Source organism: Petromyzon marinus, chromosome 30, assembly GCF_048934315.1.
Source record: "Petromyzon marinus isolate PM22_M1 ecotype Great Lakes invasive population chromosome 30, UKy_Petmar_22M1.pri1.0, whole genome shotgun sequence".
NCBI classification, from domain to species: Eukaryota; Metazoa; Chordata; class Hyperoartia; order Petromyzontiformes; family Petromyzontidae; genus Petromyzon; species Petromyzon marinus.
Genome location: NC_133696.1, coordinates 12859425 through 12880094, shown reverse-complemented (window position 1 = coordinate 12880094; position 20670 = coordinate 12859425). Strand labels below are relative to the sequence as shown.

The window sequence follows — 20670 nt, the reverse complement described above, 5'->3', positions numbered from 1 at the left end:
TTATTATTTCAGCCTTACTTTTGACAGATCTTCACTGCGGCGCGGTAAATCCTTGGGAATGAGGTGATGAGAGCCCTTTCTCAGCTGCAAATTAAAGTGATTAGTTTCTCTGGGCTGACACGTTTGTCACACCTGCTGAAGAATGGGATGCTAAACAAAGCAAAGGAGTCGCTCGGCTCCATATAGACGTAACTGTCAATAATGGAAACACTGTACTAACATTATCATGATAATTGGGGGAGTGGTTACAGTGGTTAGCGCACTGCACTATGCAACCAGATGTCTCAGTTTGACTCCCAGCCACCGCTAGCATCAGTGGCGAGTGATACGTGAACCGGACCTGAACCCCATCATTCACAAACCTGTCGTGACCAGCGTGGTGAAGTATGGTCAAACAACTCCCATGCCCGACACAGGGAGGTCTCCATCGAGCAGTGCATCGACAAGGAACTGTTGTAGTATATATCTTTAAATTATCGCCATAATTAGCCTTACAATGTACTAACCCTTTAGGTCCTTAATCACGCTGAGCTAACAGAGTGTTGATGGGCTTGAAGTGAGACTGAAGATGCATGTTTATGATGGTATGTTGTTACTCGCTTTCATAACTCTTACGTGTTTCTTATCTATTTGCACTTCTTACAGCACCTTCACACTTGTTGCCCATTACTCTTTTTCTCTGATGCAACTATTCACAATTTTTTAATTGTGTTTAAATATATATTATTTGCTTTTTTTACATTTGCGAAACAACGACCACCGATCGGAGCCCCAACAGCGGGCGTGTGCGCGAGGGACGTCACGGTCGCCACCGCGGTCGGCGGAGAGCGGTACCGGTGAAGAGCAGCGTGAAGATGACGGTGAGCTGGTAGACGGCGTGGCCCAGGATGTTCTTCATCATGGTGCGCGAGATGAGCGGTTTGTTGCGCCCGTACGGCCGGCGCAGGAGCAGCGCCTCGGTGGGCGGCTCGGTGGCGAGCGCCAGCGACGCGAACGTGTCCATGATGAGGTTCACCCACAGCATCTGCACCGCCTTGAGCGGGGAGTCCTGGGCACGAAAAAGACGCGGGCGGAACGGCTTCCCCCCCCCCTCCGTCGGCACGGCGCACACGAGGGACCCTGACGATCGCGGCGACGGCAAGCGCCAGGGCCGTGTGAAACCCAAGGGAGCTTCTTGGCCTGAGTGGCGGGCGTCGCTACACCGGACGGTTCACCCGCAACCCAAGCGGGCCTCTGCGAACTTCCTGTCTGACCGTGCCGAGTCCTCGTCTACCACTAAAGCACGACGCTCTGACACTCGTCTCTCTATCTTGCAGGCAAGCGTCTGACAAACCGGCATCCTCAAGCTGGACTGAGAGAGGTCAGCCGCCAATGCAGGCCGGCTGACAAACACCTACAGTGAGGAAAAAAGTATTTGATCCCCTGCTGATTTTGTACGTTTGCCCACTGACAAAGAAATGATCAGTCTAGAATTGTAATACTAGGTTTATTTGAACAGTGAGAGACAGCTATGAGACACTCTACACCTATGAGACATTCTACACCTATGAGAAACTCTACACCTATGAGACATTCTACACCTATGAGACACTCTACACCTATGAGACACTCTACACCTAAGAGACACACTACACCTATGAGACACTCTACACCTATGAGACACTCTACACCTAAGAGACACTCTACACCTATGAGCCACTCTACACCTATGAGACACTCTACACCTATGAGACATTCTACACCTATGAGACTCTTCACACCTATGAGACACTCTACACCTATGAGACACTCTACACCTATGAGACTCTACACCTATGAGACATTCTACACCTATGAGACTCTCCACACCTATGAGACACTCTACACCTATGAGACACTCTACACCTATGAGACACTCTACACCTATGAGACATTCTACACCTATGAGACTATCCACACCTATGAGACAATCTACACCGATGAGACACTCTACACCTATGAGACACTCTACACCTATGAGACATTCTACACCTATGAGACTCTCCACACCTATGAGACACTCTACACCTATGAGACACTCTACACCTAAGAGACACTCTACACCTATGAGACACTCTACACCTATGAGACACTCTACACCTATGAGACACTCTACACCTATGAGACACTCTACACCTATGAGACACTCTACACCTATGAGACATTCTACACCTATGAGACTATCCACACCTATGAGACACTCTACACCTATGAGACACTCTACACCTATGAGACACTCTACACCTATGAGACATTCTACACCTATGAGACACTCTACACCTATGAGACACTCTACACCTATGAGACACTCTACACCTATGAGACACTCTACACCTATGAGACACTCTACACCTATGAGACATTCTACACCTATGAGACTCTCCACACCTATGAGACACTCCACACCTATGAGACACTCTACACCTAAGAGACACTCTACACCTATGAGACACTCTACACCTATGAGACACTCTACACCTATGAGACACTCTACACCTATGAGACACTCTACACCTATGAGACACTCTACACCTATGAGACACTCTACACCTATGAGACACTCTACACCTATGAGACACTCTACACCTATGAGACACTCTACACCTATGAGACACTCTACACCTATGAGACACTCCACACCTATGAGACATTCTACACCTATGAGACACTCTACACCTATGAGACACTCTACACCTATGAGACACTCTACACCTATGAGACACTCTACACCTATGAGACACACTACACCTATGAGACACTCTACACCTATGAGACACTCTACACCTATGAGACACTCTACACCTATGAGACACTCTAGACCTATAAGACACCCTACACGTACGTGCATGTAGGGTGTCTAATGTCGCCGCTGGACACTCGCCAGATGTTCTGGGGAGTTTGTCAAGGTATGGGTAAAACTACGCCACCCTTTCCTCTGAGTGACATCGGGATGTAAGGTTCAGGCTGTACTCACAACACCGCGCAAGGCGCCACAGAAATAGAAACACGTTCGCCGAGCTTGGAGAGAGGCCCACCTGCGTGATGCAGGCCCCCGTGAACGCCACGATGACGGCTACCACGTTGACCGTGAGCTGGAACTGCAGGAACTTGGAGATGCTGTCGTAGACGTTGCGCCCCCACATCACCGCCTTCACGATGGAGCTGAAGTTGTCGTCCGTCAGGATGATGTCCGACGCCTCCTTGGCGACGTCGGTGCCCGCGATGCCCTGGTGAGCACAGACGGGCACGCAATCCGCCCGTAACCCTCACTGGTAAAAGTGCACAGCCCTGCAGTAGCTCCTCCGGATGCTATTTGCCCTACACGTCCACGCTGGCCGGACGTCCGGGAGGAGGTGCGAGTACCCAGACGTCATTCCACCGCACGTGACCTGCCGATCGACAGACCGTGGTGAACTCATTGCTGCTCATTGCTGCAAGTGTGAACAAAGGTTGGAGGGGGGGGGTGGGATTTAAGAAACTTGCATCGTTGCTTTAGCCGCCGCGCCGGGAGCTCAAATCTAACTGACGGCTTCTGGATTGCAAGCGCAGATCGCTCATCGTGGCAGGATCCCTTAACCTGTCATGGTCCGGGTTACTTCCAGCAGTACGTCAGGCGGGCACTGCTTATACGGTCGTCCTGTAACCACGGCGAATAAAGCCTCACGTCAATCTAAATGCAGGTTTTATAACGTAAAGAAAGCGTTTTTTGGGATTCATAAATCATTCAAAGGCAACTGTGCTGTAGGCTTCACAGGCAGATCTCCAATTGGCATGTTTGGCTACGTACGGCGCGGAAGAAGTTCAACATACTTACATCTCTAGAAATACAGAGTGGTGGTCACAGGCGGAGAACTACTATTAAATTCAACTATTTTTTTATTTTACCAGGTAAGGCCCACTGAGATATATTACTCTTTATCAGAAGCGACCTGGCCACAAATGATATCTCAACAAAGTGCGTTTTCACGTGGCAATTTATAGCAGCCAAATACTCTAAACGCATGTTGATTCCAAATGTAGAGGGGAAAAAACGGAGAAAAATCTACGCGACCACGGGGAGAACACGCAAATTCCAAATATACAGCAGCAGGCGTCAGGGTCGGGATCTAATCCACGACCTCCTGTATACCAGGCGAGGCAGTTAACATCTCGCCACCAGGGCACCCCACGTAAGAGGGAGGGGGTCCTGGGCCTGGACTGGAACAGGGCCCAACGGGGTAGACACCATAACTTTCACACACGCCGTACAGAGACCACGTCGTGAAAGGCAAGAGGTTCACTGTGGGTGCAGGTGACACCCCAGGGGAGCTCACTCACACAGTCACTCACGCAGTCACTCACTCACTCAATTCCAGCAGCCACTCTGGGCACACCGGCTACTGTGTGAACATTTAATACTCCTCTCTGGTTTCGTCAGCACAGGCTTTGTATTTTTGTATTTTCATGTAATATCCCGAGCTTGGGGGGACAACGGCTATTGCAGAATCCCCGTAATGCAAATGAAAACGGCTAACCGACAGTGAGGAACACACAGAGTTGGAATGGGTGAACCTTCGGGGTATTATCCATGACTGATAGATAAAAATGCCATTCTGGCATTTCCAAACCTCGATATTCATATCTTTAACAGTATTTTATCATTATTATTAAACTTCTTTGCCCTGGAAAGCCTCAAGATTATTTTTCTGGAGAATGTTCCTGCCAAGATTCCGCAGGAGATGGCCGTGTGGCAATGCTGCTGCTGCGTGTACCCCATTGGGTAATTGGGAAATCACTTTTCAGCATTGGAATATGTGGCCAATAGCAGTAACATTGCATGGTTTGTCTTTTTAGCGATGGGAGGAAACTGGAGAACCGAACCCGGAGGAAACCCACGCAGAGCAGGGGGGAAGGGGGAGAACATTCAAACGCCACGCAGACAGGCACCCAAATCAGGAATCGAACCCAGGTACTTTCTGCTGCGAGGTATGAGTGTTACCGCTGCGCCACCACCCCGCCGTCCACAGCAGCGTGATACCGCTTGGTTGATATTGTTCCTAAATATTCGTACTTTATTTTTTTAAACGTTCAACTTTGTCTGTGAGAAAGCATTCTGACCATATGGGAATAACAGAGCATACGTTTGAGCTCAGGCTAAATGTTCACCACCCTCAGAAATCGGTCGCAAGTTCAACTGGCACAGCTGACTCCAATCGTGTTGGCCACCTCGCCAGAGGAAAGTGCTTGTGAACAGGAGGGAGGGGAGGGCCTCCCCCCAACCTCCCCCCCCCACCCTGGATCCGCAAACTGCCTCCGTGAAGAGTCTAACTACAAACGTAGACCGTCGAATGAGACTCGTGGGAGTTGGGAAGCGATCGTCTTTGGTCCGTGGCATTTGCTTGGTGCAGCAGCAACGGAGCAGTGACCGAGCAGCAATCGAGCAGCAACTGAGCAGTAACCGAGCAGCAACCAATCAGCAATGGAGCAGCAACAGAGCAGCAACAGAGCAGCAACTGAGCAGCAACTGAGCAGCATCCGAGCAGCATCCGAGCAGCAATCGAGCAGCAACTGAGCAGCAGCCGAGCAGCAACGGAGCAGCAACGGAGCAGCAATGGAGCAGCAGCAACAGCAGCGACCGAGCAGCAACGGAACAGTAACCGAGCAGCAACCAATCAGCAATGGAGCAGCAACAGAGCAGCAACTGAGCAGCAACTGAGCAGCATCCGAGCAGCATCCGAGCAGCAATCGAGCAGCAACTGAGCAGCAGCCGAGCAGCAACGGAGCAGCAACGGAGCAGCAATGGAGCAGCAGCAACAGCAGCGACCGAGCAGCAACGGAGCAGCAACAGAGCAGCAACCAATCAGCAATGGAGCAGCAACAGAGCAGCAACAGAGCAGCAACTGAGCAGCAACTGAGCAGCATCCGAGCAGCATCCGAGCAGCAATCGAGCAGCAACTGAGCAGCAGCCGAGCAGCAACGGAGCAGCAACGGAGCAGCAATGGAGCAGCAGCAACAGCAGCGACCGAGCAGCAACGGAGCAGCAACAGAGCAGCAACTGAGCAGCAATTGAGCAGCAACCGAGCAGCAATCGAGCAGCAACTAAGTAGCAACCGAGCAGCAGCAACCGAGCAGCAGGGGGCGCAGAGTGGCGGTTTCTCTCCGCTGTGGGCGGGAGCGAGCGCGTGCACGGCCATGGAAACTAACTCCAGTGCCAGCGATTTCAGCGCCCACACCGGTGCGTCAACATTTTCAATATGGAACACAGGCACGGGGTGCCAATAGGTTAACGGTGCCTCGTATTTTTCTGTTTAATAAGTTACGGATTTAATGTTATTCGCGCAAACTTCATCGACGGGAGGTGTGTCCGTACTCCCCCCGTTCTGCACTGGTGTCCTCAAGGGTTCTCCAGCTTCCTCCCAGAGATAGAAAAATCTCAGAGCAGTGTGACTGGTGTTGGCCAAACATCCCAATGCTGAAAATGTTACCTTCAAATTAATAAAAATGGGATTGCACAGCAGCAGCAGCAGCATATCCCTCCTTCAAAAAACCTGGCAGGGCCCTCCTAAAAAAGAGCCCTGAGCTACGGTGAGATTGTTCTGGGTTAACGAGGGTTGTAATACGAAATAATAACAAAAAATAAAAGTCGATCTTCATTAGCAGAAACTAAGACTGTATGTGTTCATATAATAATAGTATCGCACATTATTCATATTTCAAAGACAACTTGAACACTATTTGTCCATATCAGTATTTAGACATGTAGCATTTTTTTGCTATATTCTGTCAATTGACCATACTCTTTGGTTCTTTCGTGACTTTACCGAAAGAACCAAAGAGTATGGATTCCTGCAGTCACGAAAGCTTCAAATCGAGATTTGGTAATTGACCAGTTTACCAAAGATGGCACTTGAGACAGACACGTCTGTCTGCCGCAGGGACAGCTGTTGGTGAAAGGACACCACGAAGCACATTTCTTGGGTGCTCAGACTTCCGATTTCATCAGGAGAAACCCTATTTTTACCATGGGTTTGACCCAATAAGTGGCGTAAACCCCGTTGGATTTAACGGTTAATCATCGAGCGCCATTTACACTGCACCAGCCACGCCGCCGCTTCGTGACCCTTGCCAGTGCAACTCGCGTATATCGCCAGGCTCCAGAGGCATGAATTAACCATGGTCACACTCGACGAGCACTGTACCCGAGTGCTCCGCTAAATGTGCTCGGGCTAATTGGCCACCGGCGGGACTGAAACGGGTCAGTCGCACGGATGGAGCGGGTAGCTGTGCTATGCCAACTTCGCCGAAGAGAATGTAAACTTCCGGAGCTGCCGCCTGACGTCCGTCCGTGACGGACCCGAATCTGCTCGGATGCTATGATGCTCTTTTGCAACGTCGCGATTTGCTCTTCGTTGCAGAGAAGAGTATACAGAATCAGTAAAATGTAAAAAAAAAAATGTCCTTTCAATTGGAGCTGCAGTGATTTGAAAATAACTCAATAACCGTGCATAATTAAGAAAAAGTATGTTTTTAAGGGAGTGCTATTACCATTACTATTTTTTCTTCACTAGGTATGGCCCACTGAACTGCTTAGCTCTTTTTCAGAAGCAACCTGGCCCCAAATGATAGCTCAATGGCTTATCATCATTTGGAGATGTATAGCAAGCATGTTGATGTGAAATGTGGAGGGAAAAAACGAGGAGACCCAGAAAAAATCCACGCATATTTCAAATATACAGCAGGCATCAGAGTTGGGATTGAACCCACGACCTCCTGCATACCAGGCGAGGTAGGTAACATCACGCCACCGAAGTGCTCCAAGATAACATCACGCCACATTGACAAACATGCGCAGTTTTTTTCTACGTGTCCTTCAGAGCCACTGCCGATGCAGCATCACCAATAAATCTGTCGTGTTTTGAGAGCGTTAATGGGCGTAACCCGCTCGCTCGACGTGTTGTGCCTCAGCGTAGCTTCACATTGCAGTACAGTAGACGTACGAAAACACCACCACGCTTACATAAGAACATTTCCCATGTGCTCCCGTCAGAAAAGAGGAAAATGCCACTGTGTTTAAAAATATTTTGTTTTCCTACCAAAATCGCTGTTGAGGATAACAGCAGAAGAAGCAGTTGCCCTGCGCACCAGAGAAGTCTAAATTTATACCACATGCAAAAGACGGAAGGGCCGCGAGGGGATTGTGCGATTCCAAAACCAATTATGCATAGTGTCAACAACCGGCCTTGTAAGGTCAAACCACTTTATTTAGCTGAGATCATGACCATGTATTGAGAGCAGGAAGAGAAGTCTTACGGCTGCACAGTGGTTTCACCCCACATTATGGATTATACCGCACGGTGTAGTCCGAGCTATGTTTATCACGTCTCAAGCACCAGTGGCAGCTGCCATGTGGTGGTGGAGCTGTGCCGGGTATCACAGCAGCAAGCAATGTCTGGACCTGTCCACTAGAATAAAGGGCACCGCGGTGGTGAGATGTTAACTCCATCACCTGGTATACAGGAGGTCGTCGGTTCGAACCTGACCCTGACATCTGTATATTTGGAGTTTGCATGCTCTCCCCGTTGTCGCGTGGATTTTTCTCATGGGTCCTCCGGTTTTTCCCTCCACATTTGTAACTAACTTGCGTCAGGGTATTTGGCTACTGCTATAATATCTTCACGTGATAAGCCACTTCACTGATCTATCATTTGTGGCTAGGTCGCTTCTGAAAAAGAGATATATGGCTCAGTGGACCTTATTTGGTCAAATAAAAACAGTTTACAGTTTAAATAGTTGTCCTGCTCCGACCTCTTCACCATCGCACACGGGCCAGCGTGGTGAAGAATGGCCAAACCCCCATGATCGACACGGCATGGGAAGGCCTCAATCCAACAGTGAATTGCGAAAGGTGTGTAATTTACAACGTTTTAATCATACCGAGGAGATGGAGTGATGAAGTCAGCTCGTGTGCAGGTGCTCAAAGGATGATTACGTCACAGGATAATGAGATACGCCTTCATCACCAGCAGTGGATTGACTATGGCTGACGGCGATGACAACATTTTGATCAAAACGATCAGAAACGTGGAATATCAACAAAAAAAACGAGTGAACAAAAACTGAAAAGTGCTCAAAAGGGAGCACGTAGAGACAGAAGCAGGAAGCCAGTGATTGTAGAACGTGCGCCAAAAGCCAAAAATAAATTACGAATCGTGACACGCTGGGCTGGGGAAAATCTGCTCGTTAAGTTAAAACTCTGTTTAAAAAAGCACAACTTAGTAGCGGGGGATTACAATTTTAATTTCAACTACGACCAGGTGGGGAGGGAGACAAGACTCTCACCATGGCGAAGCCGACATCGGCCTTCTTCAGTGCCGGCCCATCGTTGGTTCCGTCTCCTGTGACGGCCACCACCTGGCGCTGCTCCCCAATGGTGCTGTCGATGATACCTGCCACAGAGGAGACGACCTGTGTTATTGGAGAACTGCGGCTCTTTGCGTTTGGACGAGATCGACGGATAACAGCCGACCGAGACGGTTATTCTTATTAAATCGATAGACGTAGAGCTGCATGCTAAGAACACACGAGTGAGATCGCCTTTCACACGGAAGTACATCGCAATGGTAGTTACTGTATGGCGGTCTGACAGTGGCCTGCAGCATCCTTCACATCACAGACTACAGATAATGGGGAGCAGAGGGGCAGGGGTGGGGGGGTCAGTGTCCAGGAGAGGCCGCTGTAATTAATTGTTGAATCAAAGCAGGCGTTGGCTCGGCTGCACCTTCACATTTTCTCACCTTGCTAAGACAATGGCCGCTTTGTCTCACGGGTGATCGATGAAACAATCACACGACTTGGAAGAGGCGCAGGGGACAAGCGGGTGAAGGAGCGGTTAGCTCGCCAACGCGCTCAATGGGAACGCGACGCCGAGATATGCGAGCGTTTTGCTGCACAGGCCCCACTATCGGTACCCCGCTAATGGTACCCCGCTAACGGTACCCCGCTAATGGTACCCCGCTAACGGTACCCCGCTAACGGTACCCCGCTGAATGGTACCCCGCTAATGGTACCCCGCTAACGGTACCCCGCTAACGGGTACCCGCCACGGAAAACACTCGACCGCTCCGACGGCACCTGCCTGTGGTGCGCGTCGCAAGGGGTACGCGGTTCGCATAAGGCAGGCCACCCTGGTTATGACCGCGGGTGTAAATCAACCGTCAGCTCCGCTGCCGCCTGCTGTGGGCCACAAGAGATCACCTGACGCCATTCACAAGAGTGGGGGCCATTGTGTGCCAGCATCTTGGTCCAAATTGGAAGAATTTACCTGAAAAGTGCTCAGTGGGGATTACGCGCATCAGCACCATCGCCCCCCCTCCCTCCTACGGTGAAACTACTGGAGACTGTATCTATGTTCACAGGACCTCGCAATATCAGAGCCTTTATTGAGATTGCAAAAGGAGGAATCCGATGAACTCTGAAGCTCTTTTCACAGACGTCCGTTGTAGGCGGGTCAGCGAGTTACAACAGCAACCGGTACAAAAACAATAAACGATAGCAGTGCAAAAGAGCCACTAAACGTAAATAATAGCCTTGACCTTTGAGGGCGCAAATACCAAATGAGCTAAACCTGTATTATTTTATTCTTATTATTGTGGCATTGATAAAGCCAACTACACCGGCTCTCTCAGCTGCACCTGTACTCGCCACCGCGTCACTGTGCCCGTAACACGCTCCGTCTGACTGCATTGACAATTACTCGTAACACCTATGGGATACTGCACACTAAGCCCACCTATGTGTAGTCGCAAAAGCATTAATGAGTGTGCCGAAAGGCACACGTAGGACTCTCCCGTAAGAGGTTCTACAGTGGTGGGAGGCTGACTCATGAACATGCAGTGAGCGCACTGGGCTCCCGGGATGTGTCCGAGAGTGAGGAGGGGGGTGATGTGTAAGTGGGCTGGATTAGCAAGAGGCATGGAGGCCACACATTAAATACTAAACCCAGCCCCCTGGCTCAACGCAGGTTCCCCCTGGGGCGTCTCCACGCATCAGCAGTCATACTCGACCGCACGGTGAATTCACAACTGCAATCTGTGGCAGCACATCGAATATACATTTTGTGCAATGTTAAGTACGGAAACATATATTAACATTTGCAATCTGCAGCAACAATTACAGTGACATTTAGCTCGTTGCGCCAAACTTTACATTAGACTAAAATGTTATTCATTTTCAAGTACTAAATTAATTCATTGCCCCCACCGCAAGTAAAAAACAAAACAGAAGGGAAAAAGCCACCGCAGCAGTTGTATAGAATCAGATTCAGAATATGTATTTATACTGGAGGAATCCGAATAGCTATGAAGTTCTTTTTCACAGATGTCCAGAAGTGCGGCAGAGTCGTTAGAGCGGCCCCTCGCTCCGTCACGACCGGTTGCTGCCGAGCGTCTCGTGAGGGACGGTGGAAGAAGCGCAACGAGAACCAGAATCACTCGGCTGCACGCAGAGGAAGGGTACCGGCACCACGGCGCGTAGGTCCGCGCTCGCACGACAAATCGCACCACCGAGGCCGCCGTGCGTAAGCTCGGAGCAGGCTGCGCGCATCGCTAGGCCCATACCTTTGACGAGCGTGTGCTTGTCGGTGGGCGAGGACCGGGCCAGCACCCGCAGCTTGGGCCACACCTTGTCCAGGCGCTCCTGCTCAATCTGCCACGGGAGGTCACAACAGGGCAGCCGTGTACCGCAACCTCACCCCGTGCCGCGGCACCACGACTCGCTGTTGCGATTTCACTCAAGACGGATTCCCTTTTGGTAAAATGTTTACCACTGCGATTGTTTTGCTTCTAATGCATGTCTACTTTGTACCTTTATATTCACCACGTGAGCACAAATGAAACTGGATAACTTGCATCGATCATTAACACTTGATATTTACATTCGTGATGTAATGCATGTATCATGAACATAAGTGTCGAAACTGATGAAATAATAGACCATTGCATGCCTACCATTTACCAAAGCAATTGACGACGCTATGTCAGTTTGTGGAGGAAGAGGACCTCGCCCCATGCTAGAGAACGGCCCGCAGAAGGTGATTTTTTAGAACTACTTCGAAAAATTCTTAGCCACAACAGAGATAAGCTATGTGCCCCGCTCGAGAAATCTCAGTCGCGTGAGAGTCATCAACGTGCTGGAGCCTAGTTTAATCGCTGGTACTGAACTTGGCGTCAAGATTGAGCGGTGCTGGCTCAGCGCATTGACCCGAGCCACAAGACCACAATCAACACGTTTAAACAATGCACTCTGAACGTGCACGCACAGCTACGTACGCTGCAGTATCAGCTGACCATATGTGTACGTTTGTGATGTTTGGACACACCAGACCCTTTTATTTGGTTCAACTCCCAATTATTTAGCTGTAAACGTAAGACAGCAGATGAAATATAAAATCTGTATCTAACTCAAACAGCAATTATTGAGTACACAGGATTTCGTGGCACTCCACGTAGGGCACTGAAGACCTGACACAGCGCAACATACTGACAACAGTGCTCTTTAACACAGCAGGCTTTCGCGACCAATATTATCCATAATAGAGGTCTTTTGGGTGAGATCGCGTAAACATAAATGTGTCGTTAAACCCGACACCACCTGACACAGCCATGTATAGTAAGGTTTGTCACGTGAACAAAACGCGCCAATTCCTTACTCCTTGAGCACACCGGTGTGTTGGAGACTAAGCCCACGACATTAACAATTCGAGTACGACGTTTCGCCAGTAATTAGATGATGCTCATTGTAATCACTGGCCAAACATCGTACTCCAATTGTAAATGTTGTGGTTTTACTCTCCAAAACACCAGTGTGCTGTACTAGTAACGAATTGGAACGTTTAGTTTACACGACAAACTTTACTAATTGGCTGTGTCGGGTAGTGGCGGGTTTAACAACACATTTATATTTACGCGATCTAACGCCAAAAACCTCTATTATTGAAAACAGTGCTCTTATTCATATTCTTGCTTGTGTTGCAATCGAAACGTCGTGAGAATTTTATTATTTTATTTTTATTATTGTATTATTTCCCTTCTAAGTGACTTTACCGAAAGAACCAAGAATATGAATCCCTGCGGTCACGAAAGCTTTAAATCTAAATGTAACAGTGCTCTTATCGAACCCACTGAAGCTGGACAGACCCATGCCTTGTTACTAAGGTTTCATTGAAGAATGAGTTACAATTAGCAATGTGCTCTTTAAAACATTTAAAGATGCGTAAGCATTGAAGTATAAACCTTGACAGCACACCACCTTTAGGCCTTGCAACATAAATTATATAATTTATATAATTAAGCAACCATTGTAAAGATGTTCTAAATCGAACCAAACATTAAACTAATTTTCAATGGTACAGTATATTTTTTCAAGTAGTGGTACCCCAAACTTTCGCAGCTCTTAAAATTCCCTTTTCACACCATCGAAGTGTATACGTGTATACCCAGTTGCTGTTAATAGCTCAGCTTATTGAAGAATATATTGAGTACATTTATTATATTGATGTAATTTAGACTTAGTTTTTTCACATCGGTTTACTGTATGATAGTTGGGTAGTGCAGCCCCTTTGGCGTCCATGTACTAGGTGCCTCTGTGGATGTGTAAACTTTGACTTTAACATAGCTATTTCTGCGACCAGTCACAAGCTAATCCCTCAGCTATTTCAATGCTAAATTCTCCTGTTTGATATGTAAACTTCTTTGTCAAGGTGCCTCACTTCTCTCACCCAGCTTAAAAGACGCTACGAATCTTAGCAGCGTTCATTGAAGCTCTGTCGTCCCGACAGTTCTGTTCCTTCACCTGAAGAAGGCTACTTGTGTTGTGGCCGAAACGTCGTGATTTTTGTTGTTTTATTTTTTTACCTACGTGACTTCACCGAATAGAACCAAAGAGTATGGATCCTTGCAGTCACGTAAGCTTCAAATCTAGAATATATAATAACGGACGAATGTACACTTTCTTTCCACCTGTACGTAGCCAACCATTCCAATCGGAGGTATGGGGGAAGGACAACAAACTAAACACAAAAAGTAGTTCTAAAGACATTATCTTTCCATCTAGATTTTAAAATGCATAGCTCCAGTGGCTTCCTAATATTGGAAGAGAGAGCGTTCCAGACGACCACAGAAGCACATCTGAAAGTGAGCGATGCAGTGACCGTCTTTGTTTGATGTCTAGCCAAAAGCCACTGTGAGGATGACCGGAGTTCCCATGATGGTTTATGCTCCTTGACGAGATCAGCAAGGTGTTGTGGTCCATTTGTGGCAAGTACTTTGTATGTAATCAGTGCGACATTATAACAATGCAGGGAAAGGCCTTTGCTAAAGTTGCAGGAAATGAAAACTGGCAAAACATTAGCCTTGCGAAATATGAATATTTTATCAATTTTATTACAGTGTTTATGACTAAGGTGGCGAATTTGTTAACCGCTGCCATCACGACTCCAAAATAAGCGGGGTGAAACATCACCGCGATGAATGTGCGATGGCGCGGAAGTTTGAGCGTGTCTGTGTACACGAGGGATCGCGTAGACGCGGAGTCAGGGACGTTCCGCCGCAATGTTCACACCCTCCTCACGGCTGCGGCATCGTCAACGCCGACCGTGTCTCCTCCTCCGCCAAACCACACGCGCATCCACGGGGATTTGCCTATCAGATATTTTAAGTACCGTCAAGTGTTACCCGATTTTGGGGCTTTTTTTGCATGTTACCAAGAAAAATATACTTTCATCCGTAATATGTGCATAAAGGTTAAAACATGTTCTTATTTTTCATCATTTTTGATACTGGCAAAAAAGTCCCATAGATGTAACTGCTCGACCCGAGCTACAAGTCCTCTGATACTTGCATTGTCTTTCTACTGTTAGTCCTTTAGCATTCTCTGGTCTGACACTGGTGGTGAGAAGAGGCCATAAAGAAGCCGGTCTCTGGTGTAGGCCAATCAGTTTCAAAGACAATATTATTGTTTTGCCACAAGTATGTGCAGTTAATGCACAGATGGTGCCTTGTAAAAGGTATCTATTTGGTGTATGAACATCTTAACACCTGTTTTATTGACAAAAAGGTTAAAACCTATTCTAATTTTTCACTATTTTTATACTGGCAAAAAGGTGTGGATGCTATTAATTAATAGGCCCTGTTTAACACGTAGGCTTTCGCGACCAATATTATTCATAATAAAGGTTTTTGGGTTAGATCGCGTTATTTATAAATGTGTCGTAACCCTCCACCACCCGACACGGCCAATCAGCAAAAAAGTGTCACGTTGACAAAAGACAAATAATTCACTACTTTAGCCCACCGGTGTGTTGAAGAGTGAATCCACAACATTTACAGTTTGAGTACGACGTTTCGCTGGTAATTACATCCAGCATCATCGGGCAATTCACCAGAATGGTAAAGCCCTCGCTTGCTCCCGGTTTTAAATAGAGCAGCAGGGTGACGTCATGATTCATGCATTTTTATAAACTATAAGCTATTTAAGGTTCACCAGGTAAAGCCAACTTAGCTACATAGCTAATTTTCCTAAAGCGACATGGCCACAATTGATAGCTCAACAAAGTGGTTTATCTTGTGAAAAAAGTATAGCGGCCAAATACTACTTGGAGGTACAAACTAGAGGACCCACGGGGAGAGAGAGACGCAAACTCCAAATATAGAGACGTCAGGGTCGAACCCACAACCTCCTGTATACCAGGCGTGGTAGTTAACATTTCGCCACTGTGACGCCACCTTTTAAAAAATGAGCTTGCAATAATAACACTGTAACAAATGTGTTTTTTTGTTCCTGGGTAGTAAGTATTATTTCCTAATTGCTTATGCCTCAAAAGTACACAAAATGGCTATTAGTCCCCACAAACTTTGCTTTTGTGACCAGGACAGTGATATATTTTTTATTTACCTATTTTCAATGAGAAAACGGGCGAATTTATGTCTTTTTGTTCACATAAAGTCTGAAAACAACAACATATTAATCAAAATTAACATGTATTTATACTAAAGTAATACAAAAATGACTAGAAAATATTTAGACACCAAGGCGCACTGCCACTGGCGGGGCTGACCACAGCGGACTGAGTTCTCGGTGGGGAGGAACAACGTCAAGTGAGGGCCACTGGTGGACCCCCGGAAGGTGCTGATGCCACCACTGCACATCAAATTGGGCCTTATGAAACAATTTGTCAGAGCTGTAGATAAGGATCAGCAGCCTTTAAGTATCTTCAAGACTTCTTCCCCCTAAGCTGTCTGAGGCAAAGGTCAAAGCCGGTGTATTCGTCAGACCACAGATGAAGAAGATCCTGGAGTGCAATGAATTCCCCAAGAAGCTCACTAGTAAGGAACACCTTTGTCGCAGTGGTTCGTGGCTTCCTGGGCAATCACAAGGTCGAAAACTATGGGAGCTGGTTGAGACTCTGGTGAAGAACTACGGCACAATGGGCTGTAGGATGTCCATATTCTTGATGCTCATCTTGATAAATTCAAGGGGAACATGGGAGCGTACTCGGAGGAGCAAGGCGAGCGCTTCCACCAGGATATACCGGACTTTGAACGCCGCTACCAAGGACAGTATAATGAGAACATGATGGGAGACTACATTTGGGGTCTGATTCGTGAAAGTGATTTACAGTATAATCGTGAATCTCAAAAAACTACTAATCTCTAAATCTTTTGTAGTATTTTTTGTATTACTTTAGTATAAATACATGTTAATTTTGATTCACGTAGTTTTTTTCTGACTTTATGTGAACGAAAAGACAAATTCTCCCGTTTTCTCATTGAAAATAGGTACATTTCAAAATATCACTGTCCTGGTCACAAAAGCAAAGTTTGTGGGGAATAATAGCCATTTTATATACTTTTTAGGCATAAGCAATTACGAAATAACACTTACTACCCAGGAACACAAATTGTGTTACATAGTGTAATAATAACAACAAATCTAAGAACAAGAGTTAGAATTTGTACACTGTTGTGTCGAAATGCAACTGCGTCTAAAGATGCCGAACAAGGGTGAGGAACTGCATTCGGAAGCGTACGGGAAGAAGGCAGTGGGGTGATGACGGGGAGTGAGGAGGGGAGAGAGAGCTGAGATTCCGCTGGAAATGGCTGTGACTCTGGAGTAGGGATGAGTTCCGCCATCGTTCCACAAAATATTGGCAATTTTTCTTCGCCAATGTATAAATCAAGAACATGAGCTGCTGAGTGTTTATTATTACTATTATGATTGTTCAAAATTAGTTTTTGTGCTACTATATCTACATGTCATTGCGTATAAACTATGCAGTTCTTTCCTGCACGTAAATAATTAAGATTCTTACATCTATACTCGAGTCCCAAACCGTATGAGCTCGTTAAAACTTGACAGATCCACCCACACACCAACACCCACGTGCTTGCAAAATTGTTGTACAAACACGGACACATACACAGACAATAAAAACAACGACAATGACTTGGAGCGAACACATGCACAGCACTAAAAAACACACAAGCTCACAGCATCAACAAACACTCACAGAGCACTAAAAAACACACACACAGCACCAACACACACACACAGCACCAACACACACACACACAGCAACAACACACACACAGCAACACACATACACAGCAACAACACACACACAGCAACAACAAACACACACACACAGCACCAACACACACACTCACACAGCAACAACAAACACACACACAGCGCCAACACACACTCACACACAGCACCAACAAACACTCACACACAGCACCAACAAACACTCACACACAGCACCAACACACACACAGCACCAACAAACACTCACACAGCAACAACACACACAGCAACAACACACACACAGCACCAACAAACACTCACACAGCACCAACACACACACACAGCACCAACACACACACACACACAGCAACAACAAACACATACAGCACCAACACACACTCATACAGCACCAACCAACACGCACACACAGCACCAACACACACATACAGTGCCAACAACACAAGCCGAAGACGACACTCCCACACAAAAAAACTAAAATCCTCTTCCTATCTTAATTATGCATGAAGAGGACAGAGAGAACACAGCAAGGCCCACGTACATACACAACAACTCTCGCAAGTCCACAACCCCAGTGACCACCTGTGAGAGATGCTTTGTTGTATCTCCTCAAGAGTGTGTGGGATGGGGGGTTTCCCAAGGCACTCCAGTTTCCTCCGCTGCGATAAACGCGACGTCTACAAAGGAATTGGCCAAACGTTCCTCGAAGCAGAGCGCTCGTGGAATTTTTTTTATCGAGAGCCAGAAGGGAGAAAACGTTCCACACGAAACGCATCCACACCTGGGAACAGGGAAAATATTGCTATGCCATCCCCAGTCGGCTTTGTCACCCGTGTGTAAACGTCAGTGCTGACGTTTACACACGCAGCTGCACCAGGCCGAGTCGACCTCAGAGGTGGAGGCCCAGGACCGGTTCAGATACGCGTGGCCGACGTTGGCCGTGAGCGAGAACCGCACTGGTATGGTCCGGCTCGGCGGTGCGCAAAGCGCGCCGGCTGACGGCTCCCCACGGCGCACGCACCTCGCCCTTGTCGTTCCGGATGCGTCTGTTGAACTCTTTGCCCTCGATGCACAGGAAGTCCTCGTTGGGGTGCAGGATGCCGCACTTGCTCGCGATGGCGCGCGCCGTGTTGATGTTGTCTCCCGTGACCATGCGCACCGTGATGCCCGCCCGCTGGCACATCTTGATGGCGTTCGGCACCTGCGTTCAAAGCGAACTCCCATCAGCATACGCGCTGCGAACGGTCTCCGAGGGCGTGAGTGGTTCACGCTCGCCGTGCCGAGGCCGGCAGCTGGACTCGCAACTTTGACGGCAACTTACAGTGGGCATTCAGTTCATTAAAAAAAATGATCACTCCCAAGACCAGATTTGCGCTACCGCAGCAAGCGGAAAGCGACTTGGCGATTTATGCTCCTAGCGACGGCTCCTAGCGACGGCCGTGCGGCGGTCGTTAAGTGAATACCGAAATCCGTTGCAAAAAAGAAAATAAACAAAAGTTCCCGAGAGGAGTCCGGGCGTGCCGCCCTGGTATGCGCTTGCGACCACGGACAACGGCGCGGGGCCGCTCGGGTAGGGGCGGACCAACCTCGGGCCTGACGGGGTCCTCGATGCCCACGACGGTGACGCACGTGAGCTCGTTGACGATGGCGTTCTCATCGTCCCACTTGGGCTCCGAGCCGATCGGGAAGTCGCGGTAGGCCAGGCAGATGGTGCGCAGGCCGTCGCACGCCATGGGCTCGATGACCTTGCGCACCATCTCGTCGCGGTCACGCAGCCGGAACCCCCGCGTCTCGCCAGTCGCGCCCAGGATCCGCGAGCACCTGACACGCACGGGTTCATCGACTACAGCGGGGCTTCCTCACAGCAAAAAAAAAAGTCCCTGGGATTCATTCCCGACCCAGGTGTTTTATTTTTGTGTTTGCATTGTTCTCCCCCTCCTCTGCATGGGTCTCTTCCCATTCATAAAAATAAACTCGCACAATGTCACTGGTCCCACTGCTGATTAATTTCCTACAAATCACTCAAATGGGATCACACAGCAGCAGCAGCAACATCGCTCCCTTCCAGCAAATACTTGACAGGACCCTACTGAAAAAAGATAGTGATCACCACGAATACCACTGTTTTTTAAGTAAACAGCTGTTGTTCCATGGACAGACTTGTCCCTGTTATATCAATGTGGAATTCCAGCCTCTGATTCAGGGTCACAAAGACGATTCCGTGGAATCGAGTCGGCCGTCTTTGTGAGCGTCAGCCACCCTGGACACAATGACTTCTATTTTATCACGTCGAGTTATCGTCACGGTGTCAGAACGGCAATGCAGTACAGCTGATAGCAACGGCTCGTCGTATTACGGCGCTCGAGAAATTCTCGTTATTATTACGACTGTCAAGAGATGAAGAATGTTCTGATCACTCAATATTAGTGTTAACCGAGAGACTTGTTGGTTTACAAACACGATCACGTTGGGTTTTAATTGCTAATGATCAAAGCTCTGTCGCTTGGCAGGAGCCTGGGACCGGCGAAGGCGTTCCTGCTCACGATCGTTGTGCGAGCTGACAATCACCGGGCGGGGGAGGACACACACACAGTAGATTCTTTGTGATTTATTTGCAAATCTATTATTTAAGGTGATAATGTGTATGTCTGTGCGTTTGTCTGGGGAACTCTGAGAACGCTCCCCCGACTTTCAATGAACGAGGCCTTGTCTGAGAGCTTCTCAAATGCAGTTTCCGAGAAACGAGGGTGACAAATTTCAAAACTTATTTTACATTTGTGACCGGACCATTTGGGAAAATTTTGCTCATCTGCCACGCTGCCGCTAATCTGCGTCGTCATTTACAAACAACCCACCTGGTGACACGGGCCCCGTTCACAATCGTTAGAACGCACGGGCGGCGGAAGCCTCGGGTGACTGAGACGCCCACAAAGTCAGAGTCTACTCTCAGCGGGCTTCCCACTCGTGATTAATAAAACATGCAGGAACAACTTGGAGAACGACCGCGATTGTAAACGTTGGTCGAGGGCGGCACTTTGGCAAAGAGCAATACGATAACAAAAACGAGCGCTCCCG

General features: G+C 48.0%; 1 protein-coding gene across 10 annotated transcripts in view; it reads right to left on the bottom strand.

Annotated features, from left to right (window-relative positions):
- The window catches only part of LOC116947622 (plasma membrane calcium-transporting ATPase 2-like), a 201589-nt gene that overhangs the window by 28708 nt on the left and 152211 nt on the right, over nt 1-20670 (bottom strand). For all 10 annotated transcript variants that reach the window (XM_076070760.1, XM_076070764.1, XM_076070756.1 and 7 more), the window contains 6 exons: nt 19182-19416; nt 18617-18796; nt 11613-11700; nt 9337-9443; nt 3054-3245; nt 835-1048 (listed from right to left, as the gene is read on the bottom strand). In XM_076070760.1, coding sequence (XP_075926875.1) covers nt 835-1048; nt 3054-3245; nt 9337-9443; nt 11613-11700; nt 18617-18796; nt 19182-19416 — 1016 coding nt within the window. The remainder of the gene's footprint in view (nt 1-834; nt 1049-3053; nt 3246-9336; nt 9444-11612; nt 11701-18616; nt 18797-19181; nt 19417-20670) is intronic.